Source organism: Lontra canadensis, unplaced genomic scaffold (genome assembly GCF_010015895.1).
Source record: "Lontra canadensis isolate GAN:19392208 unplaced genomic scaffold, GSC_riverotter_1.0 scaffold54, whole genome shotgun sequence".
NCBI lineage: Eukaryota > Metazoa > Chordata > Mammalia > Carnivora > Mustelidae > Lontra > Lontra canadensis.
The window spans coordinates 9,176,173-9,193,669 of NW_022631048.1; the positions used below are offsets into that span (position 1 = coordinate 9,176,173).

Here is a 17,497-nt window from a genome sequence, read left to right on the forward strand (position 1 = left end):
CACTTGATGACAAGGCTGCAGGTGGCTGCCAGGAGCCCGGGAAGAGTAGCATCAGTGGCTCCTGGGTGACAGCACCTGCAGCGAGGTCAGAGGAAGGAGAGTGGGCTTTCTGGGTCGCTGGCAGTCCCCGACACCACCCCCAAGGTGGGGCCACAGAGCCCCGGCCCTGCTTGCCCAGTCCGCAGCTCTTGGCTCCTACCTTGATGGTAGCTCGGGAGAGGCTCTCAGGAAATGGTTTCGCTTCACATCTTTTCACCGTTGGCAGCCATTTTACTTACTTACTTTGTAGGAGAACAGGACCTTGCATATGAGATACTCAGTCACTGGACATGCTGTAAACCGAAAACAGAAGCAACAGCAAGATCTCCAGCAACTTTAAATTAATGGCACATATTAAGTGTGTCAGTTTCTCATTAATAACACTTTGGTAGTGGAGTGACTGACTATTCCAGTTATAAAATATTAATATTAATATTAATTAGCAAATTGATTTTCAATTAAATTTCAAAATCTCAATAAGTAAGTGACATAGTAATTAACCAAATAAAGATCAATTCAGTGATGGAATCTCACTGTACAAATAAATTTGGGGAGATTTCATTTGTTTTAGCATACGCATATGGGTGATTCCTTATTTTCTAATTTTTTGAAAATTGCCGTTTGCAATGACATCAGCTAGAAGGTGTGATGCTAAATGAGATGAGTCAGAGAAATCCAGGTACTATATGATCTCACTCGTATGTGGATTTTAAGAAACAAAACAAATGAGCAGAGGGAAAGAACAAAGAGAGACAAACCAGGAAACACTGGTGGTCACCAGTGGGGAGGTGGGTGGGGGATGGGGAAACAGGTGATGGGGGTGAAGACTGCACCTGTCACGATGAAAAAATAAAAAAATAAAATTTAAAAAGAAAAAAATAATTATCAAAGCTACCAAAGAGAATACAAGAAACTTAGAAAAACAAGAAAATCAGTTGCTCCGTATCTTGTGACTATAACTACCAGCCATGGTAATGGGTGCCAACAAAGCGAAATTAACGGTGATCTATTACTGAGAAGCAAGGAGGCGAGTTTGAAAGCCTAGTCCACTAATGTGGTGAGTCAGTGGCGTGTGGGTAAAACACATCCTCTGTCTGCCATGGGGGCTTCTTCGCAGATGTGACGTGTGTCATAGGAGCCTTTGAGTCCCCCGTGGCGGTCAGGACCCAGCAAGGACGACAGCACTGGAATCTGGGGAAACTCAGGCACACAACAGTGATGACCCCCAGAGGGCTAGGGCAGGGGTCCTCAGCACTCGGTAAACATGCAGGTCTTTGTAGCCGTGCTCGTAGGGGAGGGTCTGTGGCGTGGGTTGGGGTCATCGGTTGCCTCCTCCTGAAGACCCTGGAGGCCCCGCCGTGGTAGGGATGGTCTGACCCCAAGAATGTCTGGGCTGTAAATGTTGAGCCAAGCGTGGTGAGAGTATGAGGGGTGGCGGCCGATCCAAGGACTTCCCCAATAAGTGACATGACTGCCCCTCTGTACCTTGTGGTAACACGGCTTCCGCTTCAGTTCCTCACCTTAAATCAGCAGCTGGCAGGGGTTCCAGAACATGTATGTCCGCCCATGGTTTATATCGTGCCCCCACAGCACTTCCCAGACGTTCTTCTGGCCCCTCAGACACAACGATATTTCAGCATTTCCTTCACTGCTACTTATGTCTTTGTGACCTAGTTGTAGCGTGTGTGTGTTACAAACCATGACCGCTGACTGGGGCATGGTTTATCCTGAGATCACGGATGTACAAGCAGAACACAGATCATTAAAGCATCTGGACACCCAGAGGAAGGACCGGCCGTGGATGGGCCACAGATGAGCCACGGACAGGCCACAGGCGAGCAGGTCGTGAGGTCCCCCGGGGAAGAGCACTGGGGGAGTCCCAGGGCCAGGATAGATTTCCACTTTCTCCTGGAAGACTGAGAATCACCTGCTCCCTGCGGGTTCTCCAGGAAATCGTAACATTTGGGTCCAGGACAATCACAATAGAAGAGTAATATGACCAGTTAAGTGTAATTTTAATGGTCTGTGGCAGCTCTGAGTACTGGGGTCCTTCCTAGAATGCCGCGGCGAAGCTATTTCTGGGGTCCGCAAGTGATGCTGATCTTAGTGTGGGATGCGCGCATGCCCTGTGCCTTTCCTGCTGGTTGGGCAACTGAGGTCGGGTTACCCTGTGGAGCTGGGGTGTGACCATTCTCTGCGTCTCAACACGTTTGGGGTCCGCTTCTCTGCCTCCTGTGTCTGAGGGTCTGCAGAAGAGATAAGTATTCTGTTACATGTGTGTGAGTGTGTGTGCGCACGTGTGTGTGTGTGTGCGTGTTCACACATGCAAAATGCATGGAAGTCCCTCCCTAGAGGGTGTCAACTGCCAGAGTTTTTAATGAAAGGGGAAAAAGAATGTGAGAACGGTCTGAAGTAAGTGACGACATTTGTGTACATAATCCCAGACGTTCTGGAAAAATAAGTGAAATGCATTTGGCAATAACTCAAATCTGTGAAATAGAAAATTCCCCAAACACCCCAAGAACGAGAAGAATTGCTTTCTCTGCTCGTTTCAGCAAAGGGAGCAGCCAGCATCGGCATTGCTCATATAGTGAGAGAGAAAGCTGTGGCCAGAGCAGGGAAGGTGTTGGCTCGCAGTGTCTCTCTCTCTCACACACACACACACACACACACACACACTCACGTGACTCTGGAAGGCAGTGTGACTTGGGGAGAAACCAGGAGCTTGGACACACCTGCCCAAGACCTTCAGGTACAGGAGGTTCCAGGGCAAACACCCAGATAGTGGTGTTCTGGGCAGAGATGACCCACCACCATGGGCCGCAGAACTCGGGTGCTTGTGGCGTCTGTGGAAATTGTAAGAGAGACGGCAGGCCCTGGTGTTTCACCCTGACTCACAGAGGATGGAGGAGAGACCAGCCAAGCAGCAGCCAAGCGTGTGGGAAGAGCCCTTTTGTGGGGTGTGTGCTCCATAAACCAGCAGGCAGACCTTCTGCTTCAAGGGGCCAGGAAGACCCCGTACAGGGCCTGACAGCCAATCCCAATGCAGGAAGGTGAGGTTTGTGTCAGGGTCATGGCACCGTGATCCAGAAATAGGGGCTGAGTTTTCTGGGATAAAATGGGAACACTGAGAGATTTTTTGTAGCAGAATTGAATTACTGTACAGATGTATGTGTGTAAGGGTATTCACAGACGTGCTCACACACTCTCACACACACACACACTTACTCTCTCACATACACCCACACTCTCTCTCTCTCTCTCTCTCTCTCCATGCCTAGGGAGACATTGCTCAGCAGAGGCTGGTTGGGGCCGGGATTCTCTGCAGGACCCGGGACTGTGGGTTCGCCCGAGTCATCCCCTCCCATGTCCCACCTTGCTGAGACTCTGGAAGGTTCCCTCACTCGATGTTCTCTCGCAGGTCTGTTAGGGAAGGGCTGCTGGGGGAGCAGATCTCAGACAGGTGCAGAACAGAACACCTGAGGACCCTGGGGAGGGAAGGCTGGCCGACTTCCTGGGGAGGGAGCTGGGGAGACTCTGGAATGAGCTGTGGGAAGCCCGAGGGCGTTGGTGTTGCCCAGGAAGGAGAGAGGCCAAAAGGAGACCTCGCATGCTAGGGAGAACCGCGGGGCCACCGCTCGTTGGCAGCTGCACCTGAGGGAGAAGGTGAAGGGAAAAGGGGCTCCAGGGGGGCGCTCAGGAGGGGACCCCGACTGACAAGAGGGCGGAACCGACGAGCTGCCATACCTCTGTGTAGGGCTAGTGGAGGTGACCTTAGAATCCCACAAGGAGAGATGAAAATTGATCCTCTGTCCCTTCTGGTGCCTCGCCCTGCCCTCTGCCCTCCCCACTGTGACCCCGGCTCTGGAGGGCAGGGAGTCTGCCCACTGAAGCCGTGCCCATCCGCCTGTAACCGGGAGCTGGGACCCACCAGCTGCCCGGGTCCCTTACAGAGATGAGAGCATCACACCCCTCTCAGGATCGCAGTCCTATCCGCAGATCTGTCTCCAGTTTCCGGATCTGCTATAGCTATCCCGCTGGTAACTGTCGTCGTGCCTCTGTGTTCCCCCTGGCTGGTTCCCCTTGAAGCAGGAAGGCTGCGTGCGATACCACGGTCTCCTGTGATGCCCCTTCTGCATTACCTGCCTTCAGATGGAAACTTCGGCACCTGCTCTCTGGGCCGGTCTTCTGACTCCCCGGCTTCCCCGGGCCCCTGGGCAGGCCACCCCCATGCTCTGGGACTTGCAGGTCCCCAGAAGCCATCTTTCTCCTGTCTCTCTCTTTACCTGCAACCAAAGTTAATGTCTTTACGGAATAATGCAGCATGCATGTCAGAAGAACTACAGAATCTTAGCCCTAAAGGTCAGGCACAAAGGATCACGAAGGAGAACCTCAGGAAACCTGCTGCGGACTTTGCAGGCCACCTCTAAGGGCCACCTGAGGACGTGCGTGCTCTGAGGTCCCCTCCCTGTCACCGTGACGACATACACTGGATCAGCTTAGTGTCCTCTGGGGCATCAGAGCCTCTGATAGCGGGTCTAGGATAGAGTCACTGGGCACTGTGAGTAGTAAAATACCAAAGCTTCCGAATGATTTACTGCAGTCACATGAAAGCCATTGAAGGTTTGCCCTGAAAAATCATCATCATTTGCCTTGAGTTGTGCTCTCCTGAGGGGATGTCCCAGGGCGGGGTTGCATGCTCAGGTAGATGCTGCTTGTGCAGGGTTGCCATACGTGCAAGGACCAGCCCCCGCGGAGGTTGGAGCCCCCGAAGATGCTGGCGATGAGGCCCTGCAGCTCTCTCCCGAGAGAGAACAATGAGATGCCCGTACGCCAGGCCATGTGCTGTGACGGTCGGGGGCAAAGACTGGAACAGTGGCTCTTAACCTTGATTCTTGACCCATGGCTCTTAAAACTCAGCCATCGAAAGCAGATGCCTTATGGGCAGGAAACTCACGAAAGGATGCTCAACATGGTGGTTCGCTGGAGAAATGCAAGGCCGAGCATGGTGAAATATCACTCACACCCACTGAGATGGCTGTGACTTAACAGGAAGGAGGAGGAAGAGGGGAGGAGGGGAGAGGATGGGCATCTGAGTGGCTCACGTGACTCAGTGTCCGGGACCACGGTCTCCAGCTCAGGGGAGGGGACCCGCATCTGGCTCTGCACTCAACAGGGAGTCTGCTTGACATTCTCCCTCTGCCCCCGCCCCACTCTTGCGGGCACACACACTTTCTTTCAATAACTAATATTTGGGATGTGGAAGAATTAGAAACCTCATCCTTGCTGGTGGGAAGGCAAAGGAGCACACCCGCCCTGGGAAACAGTGTGTTGGTTTCCCTGGTCAGTTCAGTATCAAATATTTACGTGACCCAGAGTCCCACTCCTAGATGTTGACAAGGACTGAAAACAGGCTTTTGTAGAGAGAGAAAGAGAGAGTGCATGCACACAAGGGGGGAGGGACAGAGGGAGAGAGAGAATCCCAAGCAGGCTCCCTGCCCAGCACAGAGCCCCTCGTGGGGCTTAATCTCATGACCCTGAGCTGAAATCAGGAGTCGGACACTTAACTGACTGAGCCCCCGGGCGCCCGTCGGACATGGAATTTCGTGGCCGGTCTCTCTACAACGTGATCCATGGAGACAGCAGCGGTGATGATCGTGCCGATGAAGAATGAGTGTTTTGAACAACACCTCGGAGGGCTAGTCAGCTCAACCCAGAAAGCCACCGCAGGACCACGGGGTGTTTCCTGCTTCTTGAAAACACCCTCCTGCTTTGCTTGAGGGTTCATTCACCTCCGCTTGGTTTCCCCCAGCTCGTGACTCAGTTCCTTGGAGTTACAGAGGGGCCTCCCCGATGTGACACTTGCATTAGAAACAGATGTCGCGCAAAGAGGTTTGCCCTCCCCTTGCTTCTGTTTGCAGGTCACTGTGTGGCATCTTTCGTTCTGCTCCAGGATCAGCTTACCACAGACAGCCGGCGCCGGGTTCTCGTTCCCTTTCCTCACTCGGCCCCTGGAACGAATCATGGGCTCAACAGCCACTCCAGAGAGGCCTCGTTCGGTTTGGGGGAATATGCATTATCGCAAGGGCGCCACGCAGGAGATCTTACTGCTGGTGAGCCGGAGCCAACTGAACTTCCCAGCCGGCATGCAGAGCACGCTGCCATGCAGATGGTGAGAGACGGGCATGCACACTTGAAAGGGAGGACCTTTGCTTTCTTCGTTACCAGGCTTTATCATTTATGTGAAGTAGAACGTTCCCCTGCAAAACAGGGTTGGAGTTTCCTGAGCTGGAATCTCACATTAGACCCAGCAGGCATCTCACACATCCACGTTGTGTGGGTCTATGAATTTTGCCCACCACTCTCTGCTGGGGTCCTCCCCAGAGCCCCACATGTAGCCAGTCCTCTGGCCCTCGCCTTCTAGCTGCACTGTCCATATAGCGTACTTCTGACTTCCCTCCTGCACACCTGCCATGCCTCTGTACCGGGTGGTGTTTGCGCTTTCACGTGGGCCCGCCTGGCCCGGAGCTCGTCTCCCAAGCCCCCTGGGCCATGTGGCACGCTTTTCACCAAGATCACGGCCTTCCTGAGTGTGGGAAGCTCCTATTAACATCTTGATCTACACAGGGGCTTGTTTCCTTCTCATTCATGAGCTCTTCAGGAAGTCCCAGCTTTCTGAAGTTGTCATTACTGAAGTCACCTGTTTTAAGTAATCAGCAGGCTCTGCACATTCCCGTGTCTGCGAACAGGTCTCGCTCTAGAGACGGTCCTGCCACAATGGCTGAGAGGATCGGAGCTCACCCCCCATGCCTTCACTGAGTGTCGTTAAGAGAAAATCAGACCCTACCAGTGGGATGCCCTTGGTTTGCTCCTTTTCAGAAGAGACCTGCCCGTGAAGAAATGTCCCAGAATTGCTGTGACGCTTAGCACCATCAGAGAACTTAAGTGAGGCCCCGTATTTTGGGGGCAGAAATATCAATCCTGACCAAACAGCTTCTGCAGCTTTTCTTCTAAAGAAATGCCACCCCTCAGTCATTCCCGTGGAGACCATGGCCAAGAAAATGGGTGGTTCCCATCATCTCACCTAACAGAGCATGGATTCTTAAGTTCCGACCCCCCGCCCTTCACGGGATCAGTTCCCATGATGCTGGCATGCTTTATCTCTCCTGGCGTGCCCTTACTCCAAACCAGCTCCAGAGTCCCAGGTACCAGAAGCCAGCACCCCCTTTCCTTGGGCTGTGGGGTTCAGCTATGGGCATGTCTATCAGGATGGCCTTGCCCTGAAGACAAGAGAAAGCAAACGGAGAACACCTTCCTGGGAAGGGAACTTTGTCCCACCCATTGCCCAGGACCATCCTGGAATGGGAATGAGAATATCCTCTCTTCTCTCACCAGAACATGTCTGGGCTGCTCTGCCAGGCCGGTCCCCTGAGTGTGGGCAGGACGGCAGGGTCTGTCTGCCCCATCTGGTTTGCAGCATGTAATCCTGCCCTGGATTCTGCCAAACCCAGGACTGGAAGGAGAGGTGATGGGGATAGCAGCTCTGACTGCATCATCTCTCCCACTTGATTCTTGGACACGGCATTACAAAGAGAGAAAAGTGATATTCAAGCCTTTCAGGAGGGGGCAGCATGGCGTAAGGAGAGGGGATGCAGCCGGGCTCCTGGAATGGATTTAATTCCAGCACCAGGCAGCTGGGCTGTCCTGAGTTGTTCTCAGGCTTCAGCTCTCCTCACCATCAAAACTCCAAGATGACACCGTCCTAAAAGTGAATGATCCAATTTAGAAGAGCATGAGCCGGTAGGATTGCCAACGGCTATTTTAACTACACCCACTGTAACCAAAACGCTTCCCTTAATCTGCGAACGACAGCCGTACCTGAATGCCTCACGAGCCACATCAAAGGATCTACTCTGACTTTAGACTTTTGGTAGATGGGATTACACAGTTGTTCTCACAAGATTTAGTCATATTTGCCAGAATGGACAGTTTTGAGAAATGGGAACAGAAATGACTATTCCTCCTTACTTTTTTAAACCAATTTGTCTTTTTTTAAAGTATTTTATTTATTTGAGAAAGAGAGAGAGAGAGAGAGAGAGAGCACGAGCAGCAGGGGAGAGGAGCAGAGGGAGAGATAGAAGCAGACACCCTCCCACACACTCCCGAGCAAGAAGCTCAATGTGGAGCTTGACCCCAGAACCCCAGGATCATGACCGGAGCCCAAAGCAGATGCCTAACCGACTGAGCCACCCAGGCACCCCACCAGTTTATCTTAAACAGAAAGATGTCAATGACTGGTTGACCCATTTGTCTTCCTTGCCTAGAAGCACATTCTGGCCAGAGTTCACTGAGTCCTATTTGCATGGATGGACGATTCCCTCCTCAGGCGTGCGCCACACTGTGTTTGTAAACAGGCTTTGTGCAGATGGGGGTAAGAACATAAGCGAAGGAAGGCAAACCGTGGCAGTCTGAGCTCAATGGAAAAGAGCAGAGCTTACCTTGGACATACTTGGTGTCCTGCATAGTACTGACCTCTGGTCAATCAAGTGAAGACGCAAGTGCTGTGGACCCCACAGTGATTGTAAGGAAACCCAGCCCTCCCAGAGCGTCCGTCAGAATTATGTGGGAGCCCTCAGGCCGGGACAGCTGGGGGTGCCCTCTGCTGTATGGTGTGGGGCTGGGGCCGCATTACCATGCTGATGGGTGAGGGGTAGAACTCATTCTGAGGGCCACATCAAGGGCATCCATCAGCCACCCGGTAGCTCATGGCTGCTCTGCGACTGGAGCTCCCCACTAAGCCCGAGGCGGTGGGGTGTTCTGGCCACTGATTGCAATGTGTGCAGATGCTGTTGTCCCAGCCAGCAGTGTAGCAGCCCAGGGTCACAGTGACAGTCAAACACAAGGAGACCATGCTGAGATGAGGAGTGCATTGCCAGCAGAAACAGTGATACCATTCTTTCCTTGAAATTAGAGCTCTATGGCAAAATCCGTTGTCACAGCGTTGACCTCATTTTGAGTGGACACTCAGATGCTGGAATTATGAGTTTGCTTTTCCTTTTCTTCTTCTCCTCCCAGATATGCGTGGGAGATAGGATCAAGTGATTATTTCACACAGAGTGCAGTAAGTGTGTATCCGTGGTGTTGTGAATGCACGTGTTTAGCCTTGTCTCTGATCTGACTTCCCTCCAGCTGGCAGCAGCCGGTCTGGCCAAGCTTACTCCCCACTGTTTGAAGTCTCGTGAAGTGAGGATATGAAGGGTGTGTTCACTTTGTTCCTTTCTCTCTCCATTATCCATGGCTTTTCCCTTAATGATTTATTGGGCTGAAGTCACAGGAGAAAAACTCCCTGAAGAATAAGATAGTAATAGCCAAAATACGGATTTCAGTGCCAACCATTAGGGAAGGGCATGACTCATTCCCCTACAGAAAAGGACTTGATATTTAAAAAAAAAAAAAAAAAAGTTATTGACCCATTTGGACCAGAACAGGAAACCAAATCCCTTGCTGGAAAGCCACGGTCTGTCCTTTATAAAACTTTGCTACTTTGTAGCAGGAGAAAAGCCCCCAAACTGGAATAAGACATGGGCCAGGCTTTACTGATTCTGAGCTATATGGATTATCCTGGTTTTCCCTTTTATTTAATACTGATGGCTCAGCATTTTAAAGGATATGCGACTTAATAGTGTTTTCCTCCCAAGTTCTTCCATAGATTGTTTTCTATATTCTATGTACAGATTGCAGAAGTGGAGAAAAAAGGAAGGTAAGAGTTAACCCACACAGAGCTGTGGGCTTGTCATCTACGGCTTTTATTATGTTGAGATATGTTCCCTTTGTACCCACTTTGTTGAGAGTTTTTATCGTAAATGGAAGTTGACTTATATCAGATGCCTTTTCTGGGTCTACTGAGATGATCCTATGACTTTTATCCTTCATCTTTTTGATCTGGTAGTATCGCATTGACTGATTTACCGGTGTTGAACCATTCTTGCTTCCTGGAATAAATCCCACTTGATCATGGTGTGTGTTCCTGTTAATGTACTGTTGAACTCAGCTTGCTGATGTTTTGTGGAGATTTTTTGCATCTGTGATCATCATACTCAATGGTGAAAAGCTGAAAGTCTTTCTTCTAAGATCAGGAACAAGAGCAGGATGTCCCCCTTGATACTTTTATTCAACACAGTATTGAAAGTCCCAGCCATTGCAATTTGGCAAGAAAGAGAAAGAAAAAGCATCCTAATTGGAAAGGAAGAAGTAGAACTGTCACTATTTGCAGATGACATGATATTATACAGAGAAAACCCTAAAGATGTCATCAAAAAAATGTAAGGACAAATAAATTCAGTAAAGTTGCAGCATATGGAATCAATATATAGAAATCAGTGGTGCTTCTACACACTAATAAAAACTATCAGGAAAAGAAATTAAGAAAACAATCCCATTTACAATTGCCTCAAAAAGAATAAAATAGCAAGGAATAATTTAACCAAGAAGGTGAAAGACCTGTATGTTGAAAGTTATAAGACATTAATAAAAGAAATTGAAGAAGACACAAATAAAGGAAAAGATATTCCATCCTCATGGATTACAAGAATTAATATTGTTAAAAAGTCCATGCTACCCTAAGCAATCTGCAGATTCAGTGCAATGCCTATCAAGACTCCAATCCCATTTCTCAAGAAATAGAACAAATAATCATAAAAGTTGTAGAGAACCAGAAAAGACCCTGAATAACCAGAGAAATCTTGAGAAAGAACAACAAACCTGGAGGTATTCCTGTCTTTTACTTCAGACTGTATTACAAAGCCATAGTAATTAGTACAGTATAATGTTGGCATAAAAACAGGCACATAGATCCATGACACAGAATAAGGAGCCCAGAAATAAACTCATGCATGTATGCTCAGTTCCTTTATCACGGGGAGCCAAGGATGTATAATGGGTAGGATGCTGTCTTTGATAAATGGTGTTAGGAAAACTGGACCACTAATTTTTACCATTACACAAAAACTAACTCAAAATGGATTAAAGATTTGAATGTAAGACCTGGGACTATAACATTCCCACAAGAAAACATAAGTAGTAAGCTCCTTAACATTGGTCTTGGTGATGATTTTTTGAATCTGACACAAAAAGCAAAAACAAACAAGTGGGACTACATCATACTGGAAGGCTTCTGCACAACAAAGGAATTAATCTACGGAATGGGAGAAGATATTTGCAAATCATCTATCTGATAAGGGGTTAATATCCAATGTATATAAAGAACTCCAACAATTCAGTAGCAAAAAAACAATCCAGTTAAATAGTGGGCCGATCTGAATAGACTTTTTTTTTTTTTTCCAAAAAAGACATATAGATGCCAAAAGGTAAACAGATGCTCAACATCACTCATGATCAGGGAACTGCAAATCCAAACCACAGTGAGGTGCCACCTCACACCCAGTAGAATGGATATAATCAGAGAGAGAAGAAATAACAAGTTTCAGGATGGAAAAAAAGAAACACTCATGCACTGTTGATGGGAATGTAAATTGGTGCAGCCACTGCAGAAAACAGTATGGAAAAGAGTTCCTCCAAAAAGTAAAACCAGGACTATCGGAAGATCTAGCAATTCCACTTCTGGGTATTTATCCAAAGAAAATGAAAACACTGAGAAAAGATGCACTTATCTCTATGTTCATTGCAACATTACTTACAATAGTGGAAGTATAGAAACATGTAACAACCTACAGACACATGTAGAAAGAAACTATATGTGTGTGTATATAATATATATTTTACATATGCATAATAGAATATTATTCAGCCATGAAAAAGAATGAAATCTTCCACTTGTGACAAAATGGCTGGACCTTGAGGGCATTACGTAAGTGAAATAAATCAGGAAGAGAAAGAAAATACTGTGTGATCTCTCTTGTCGTGCAATCTAAGAAGAAGAAGAAAAAAAAAAAAAGCTAGTGGTTACCAGAGGTGGAGGGTGGGGAGGGTGGAGAAATGGATGAAGGGAGTCAAAAGGTAAAAAAAAAAAAAAAAAAAAACAAACATTGAATCGCAGATATCTTCTGGCCAGTCAAAATAATTTGAATATTTTGGCCGCCCGTGGGTTGAAGGTTGGGAAACACAACTGAATGGCAGAATTCTCGAGCGGTGCTGTTGGACCCTGGTCTAGTGGACCCTGAGATTGGCCTGCCTGTGAGTGGGAATAGTGGGGTGTTGGGAGAGATCTCTGTGGCCCAGATGGAGCAGACCGGTACTAAATAAACCTGTCGTATCAAAATTTAGTGGTGTTTCAGCAACACAGATAATGGCTCATGAGAAGCCCCTGTTGGGGGTAACAGACCCTACGGCTTGCAAGGGTTTGGGATGAGGTATGCTCTGGGCTCCTGGCTTTCTCTAAGATCATCTTACCTGGCCCTTAAGAGGACATTCTTCCCAAAAATATGTGTCAGAGCAGACAGAAACCACCTCTAACGTGACAGAAATATGCTAGATGTTGACAACAATTTGAAGTCAATGGAATTTTCCTGTTCTAAAGATGGGAACATTCCTACTGTAAGATCCCCTGCCCGTGTGTGCATGGGGGGTGCTCCACCAGGAGAACCGTGTTCAGGGCCTCACTGAGATGTCAGAGTACTATTAAAGGCAGTCGGATTATAGGATTAAAGCCTGAAATCAGTATACAATGAATGACCGGTAAAGTACTTTTAAGGGAATATTCTGCACAGAGCCGCAGAACGCTCAGGGCATGGAGAGGACAGAGGTGAATTCATAGCAGTGTGGAGTGATCAGTCAGGCACACATAGTTGTGGTGAGGACTGAGGACAAGAGGAATTGACGTTCTGAGTCTAGACAGGGTGGAGTGAACAGAGCAATTAGCAACAGGGCTGTGAAATGCATGGTCCAGAATGTCATGTTTGCGGGATGCCGAACAGGGCCATGCCTGCTTCAGAGATAACCATGCAGCATAGTGTCTCGTTCTCCATCGTATTTCATAAGCTTTAACAAACCTTCAGAACACATGCTCGCAGTCCCCTTTCCCTGGGGGTGTCTGAGCCAGCCAGCCGTCCCCGGAAGCACGGCCGGAGCTCCAGACTTCAAGATCGTCCTCTGCTTTGCTTCACTGACGTCATTTTATCATGGGCACGTTGCATTATTAAGTAAATGCAAGTTCTGTCTCCTTGGGGCCCCATAGTTCATACGGAGGTAGATGTAAGGCAAGAAACGATATTTCAGAGTTCGTGCTGCTTTAGCTTTTTGCTCAGTAACAAGTCCACTGTCTGCATAATGCAAGGACTAGGGCAAACATTTATACTTTTTTCCTTACATTTTGCTGCGGAAGGCTAAATAGGCATCAACAGATTTTCTGGGTGTTGGGCTGTTTCCTGTAGATCCCCCCCATTCCTTTGGGAATGGTGCATTTCATGAACAAGGCACTGGATTCCTCTGGCGCTTGGCATCTCCGAGGAAGCACAGACTTGCATTCAATGCAACCTTGGTGTTTGCTTTGCCTTTAATATTTATGGACAAGGAAATCTGAGTCTCGAAGATGTTCTCAGGGAACCGAATGATAGTATGCTCGGCAGAGCAGAATAGGACTGGAGGCCGAGTGCAGGAAACACTGGGCTGCTGCTGAATGTGATGGGTTTCCTTTACATGTTGTTTTAATTTTTATTTTTTAAGTGAGGTCTATGCCCAGCCTGGGGCTTGAACTCACAACCTTGTGATCAAGGGTCGCATGCTCCAGCAGTAAGCCAACCAGATGCCCCCCTACGTATTTAACTACAGAGGACCCGTCATTCTTATGAAAGCTCCCCGCATGAGCTCCTTTGGCGGGCGCTCCTAAGGGTGTGTGTGTCTGTCCCCAAGGACCCCAGAACAGGTGGTGGCGAGAGAGGTCACCGAGTGGCCAGAGGTGCAGTCAGTGTCATCAGCACCCCTAAAGACAGGCTTCTCCAGCACCCATGTTCCTCTTGACTCTCCCTTCCACTCTTCAGCTCCTATGACGGGCTGAGGTTTCAAGGCGGCGCGTTCAAGGCTCCTGCATTTGGTCACGAGCAGTAACCAGTTCCAGCTGGTACGTGTGCTTGGAGGTGGCAAGGATCCACCGTTCCCTTCATGGCGACAAAAATAAACCTTGCAGCAGCGGCTTCGGCTGTGAGGGGCAGTGAGAACACGGACCATCCGAGCCCATCGGTGGCAATGATATTAGAGGCTTGGAGGGGCGGTTTGGCAGCTGGGGTCAGGCTGGAGCGTCGGCCCCCAGAGAAGTCACCTTGCACTGATGAGCTTTTCTGTCTCTCCCCTCGCAGGGCTGCCTGACGACGCCCAACTCCCCATCGGTGAACTCCCGCTCCGTCAAGTTGGGCCCATCCCTGTCGCTCAGCAACATCTCAGGGGTGTCTGTGAGGTCGGACCTGAAGAAGCGGCGGGCGCCCCCTCCCCCGACCCTGCCAGGCGCGGGGCCACCAGCGCAGGACAAAGTCTCGGAAAAGGTAGGCGGAGGGCGGCTCTCGGGACCAGCGCATCCGCTAGATGGACGCGTGATTCTCTCTAGAAGTTTCCTGCATGCCCTGCGATCCTTCAGGTTGGTGGTTTTAGCAGGGAGAGCGTTGGGGCGAAAAGTGAAGCTTCCCGTAGAACTCAAGGTGAGATGCCGAAGTTACTTCAGCCGCGGGAGGCGGGAAAGCTTTTGTGCTTTTAGTCCCAAGAGGCTTGTGCTTGCCGACTGGCGTCTGTTCTCTCCTCCGCGTTGGAGTCTGGGGCATTGTCAGGATCACTTTGTGAGAAAATCGCGTGGGTCAGGGCACTGCGAGAATCTGGAGAGTGTATGGGGAAGGGACGATAGGTGACATCCACATAAGTCAGACTCACAAGAGAGCAGGGAGGAGTCGCTCTCTGTGCTACAACACCTGTGGATACTGCGTGTGTATGAAGCCACGTGTGTTAAATTTATCTTAGAGCAACTTAATCCCTTTGCAAGGAGTTGTCATTACATGTGGACGGGAAAGAGCCTTTGTCCCCAGGTTCTGGGGTCTCAACTGGCCTTCTCTCCTGGCATGTGTCTGCACAACCGTATAGTGCTAGTGGAAGTCCCCAGACCTTGCTTCTCGGGAGCCAGGCGGCTCCTTGACCGTGGCTGCTCTTCTGGTGGCTCGGAGTGGGGCGTGGTCGACCTGGGAAGTCCACTGTGTGTTCTCCAGCATCCTTCCTCATTGGGGTGGGCAGTGGCAGGGACCAGCCCCCGGGATGGCCAGGATGGGAGCAGGCTGTTGAATCCCGGAGAAGATGAGTGCCCCCAGCAGGCCTGCTCCGGATGTGTGCCGAGACACGGGGTCAACCTGCAGAGTAGGTAAGGATGCATTATTCTTCATGAAGCTGCGAGGTTTCCCAGCGATGGGCGCTCCAGGTTCCTGGCGGAGGCTGCGGGTAGGGGGCGAGGATACCACACAGCAAACAGGAGCATTCTAGAACCCGCATTTATTCTCACATGGGCTTAATGTCCTCTCCTTCTGCCGCAGTGTCCCTCGGCGTGTTCCTGCGTCATATGAGCTGAATGCTTTACCTTCCTGCTGGAGCCCTCTTTCACTCATTCTTACAATGGCTTCTCTTAAAACAAACTGGGAACAAAGTCTGTACCTACCAGGTGGGAGGCTTGGCCTGGAGTCATGCTTAGAAGTTCCCCGAGGGGCTCTCTGGAGCCACAGACTTCTCACTCCGTTTCCTTTTCATCCTGGTTGTTGGCCTGTCCATCAGTCTTTTTGTTTTGTTTTGTCTAAGACTTATTATTTTAGAGGGAGATAGAGAGAGCATGCAAGCAGGGGGAGGAGCAGGGGGAGACGGAGAGGGGCCCAAGCAGACTCCATGCTGAGCGCAGAACCCAGCGAGGGGCTCGATCTCATGACCTTGAGGTCATGATCTGAGTCAAAACCAAGTCAGACGCTTAATCACCCAGGCTACTGAGGTGCCCCTGTCCATCCGTCTTCGTAAATCTTAACAAATCTTCCCCTTTCCCTCCAGGGGTGATCTTTATTCCCAGAGACCCCCCCTGCCCTGGCCTCATTCCCACCTATAGACCTTTTCCAGCCATGCCCTGCGGATCTGTTGGGAAGGCCTGCAACATGGTGTATTTTAGTAGAAAGTATTTTGATTTTTGTGTTTCTTAAGCATTTTCTAATGCCACGAGGTTTTTCTGAGGTCTTCACGATGTCTTAGCTATCTCTTGATACGAAGACCTTTAGGCACAACTAGCCCCTCATTTGGTACACTTGCATGGTTAAAGGGTGACAAGCCAGCATAGTGACCTCCGGGAGGTGTGTGTGCTGCGGGCCTCCCTGTTATGCCGGGGTTTAGAGTCAGAACTTTTTCGTAACCCGCAGACCATGTTGCCAGCATTTAGCACTTTTCATCCAGTCCCCTGTGGCGACGTCTTTTTGCTTTCGATTGGGAGGGATGTTTCTTTTGCAGTGAAAGTCACGAATTCTAGGATCATGGTTCCTTATGTTTGTTTGTTTGTTTTCAATGAGAATTGCATTTCCCTAATGTTAGAGTGTGTACCTGTGAAGTCCGACCAGCCTTTGTAAAACAGTCTTCCATCCAGAGAAGCTGTTGTGTTTTTCAGATTTTAACGTGCTTCTCCAGAGTGGATAAAGTCTGCTGGAGTGGGAGAATGTATAGTAGGTAGAGAATCAGGAATTCTGAATGAAAAATAAATAGTTCTCTATACCCTGAATAATGAACAGGGTTCCCTGCGAGGCAGTAACAGCTTTTTACTGAAATCTGTTTTATTTGGCACCGAATGAGTGGAGAAATTGGCTCCCAGAAACCCTCTCCTTTTTAAAGCATATGAGTGGCATATGGATTAAATTTGAGCATTTGCTAGGACCATTTTTTTTTCCTTTTTAAATGAAAGGTATTTTGTTATTTACTAATTTCTGGGAAAGGAACCCAAAAATGTGTTGTTGTCATTGTTGGGGAAAAACGTCAATTCCTTCTTCATGAACTTCCTTCCATATAAAGATAAGATGTTTGTTTGGAAAGCCTTATTTATATGCAACTGTTGCTAACACCAATATCCTGAATGAAAAGGAAAGGCTTATTTTTTCAAGGACATGACTAGTTTTGGAAAAGGAACATGCATTGATTTTCTTACTTGAGAAGATTTTTTCTTATCATCTGGTCTGAAAAATTAGGTGTTTCTGTATTCAGGTCTTAGAGGGGGAGCAATTTCAGCTGTATCCTGGCTCTTGGGAAACATTCTCAAAAACGCCATCTTTGCATGCCTGTTTGTTACCGGATGATAATCGCGGCATGGTCATTGGTATTTGTAATTTCTGAACCTACATTTCAAGGAGTGTTTCCCAGAGGTGTTGGAGCCAATGGAAGAAATTAACGGTGTCCTTGTGCAGGCCTGTTAGCAGAGAAATTGGCAAGACAGGTGAAGAGATGTGTTATCTTTCCG

At 49.0% G+C, this 17,497-nt stretch overlaps 1 protein-coding gene across 2 annotated transcripts in view; it reads left to right on the forward strand.

Annotated features, from left to right (window-relative positions):
- COBL (cordon-bleu WH2 repeat protein) overlaps positions 1–17,497 on the forward strand; it is a 261,810-nt gene that overhangs the window by 132,751 nt on the left and 111,562 nt on the right. For both annotated transcript variants that reach the window (XM_032874994.1, XM_032874993.1), the window contains exon 8: positions 14,349–14,531. In XM_032874994.1, the coding sequence (XP_032730885.1) occupies positions 14,349–14,531 (183 nt within the window). The remainder of the gene's footprint in view (positions 1–14,348; positions 14,532–17,497) is intronic.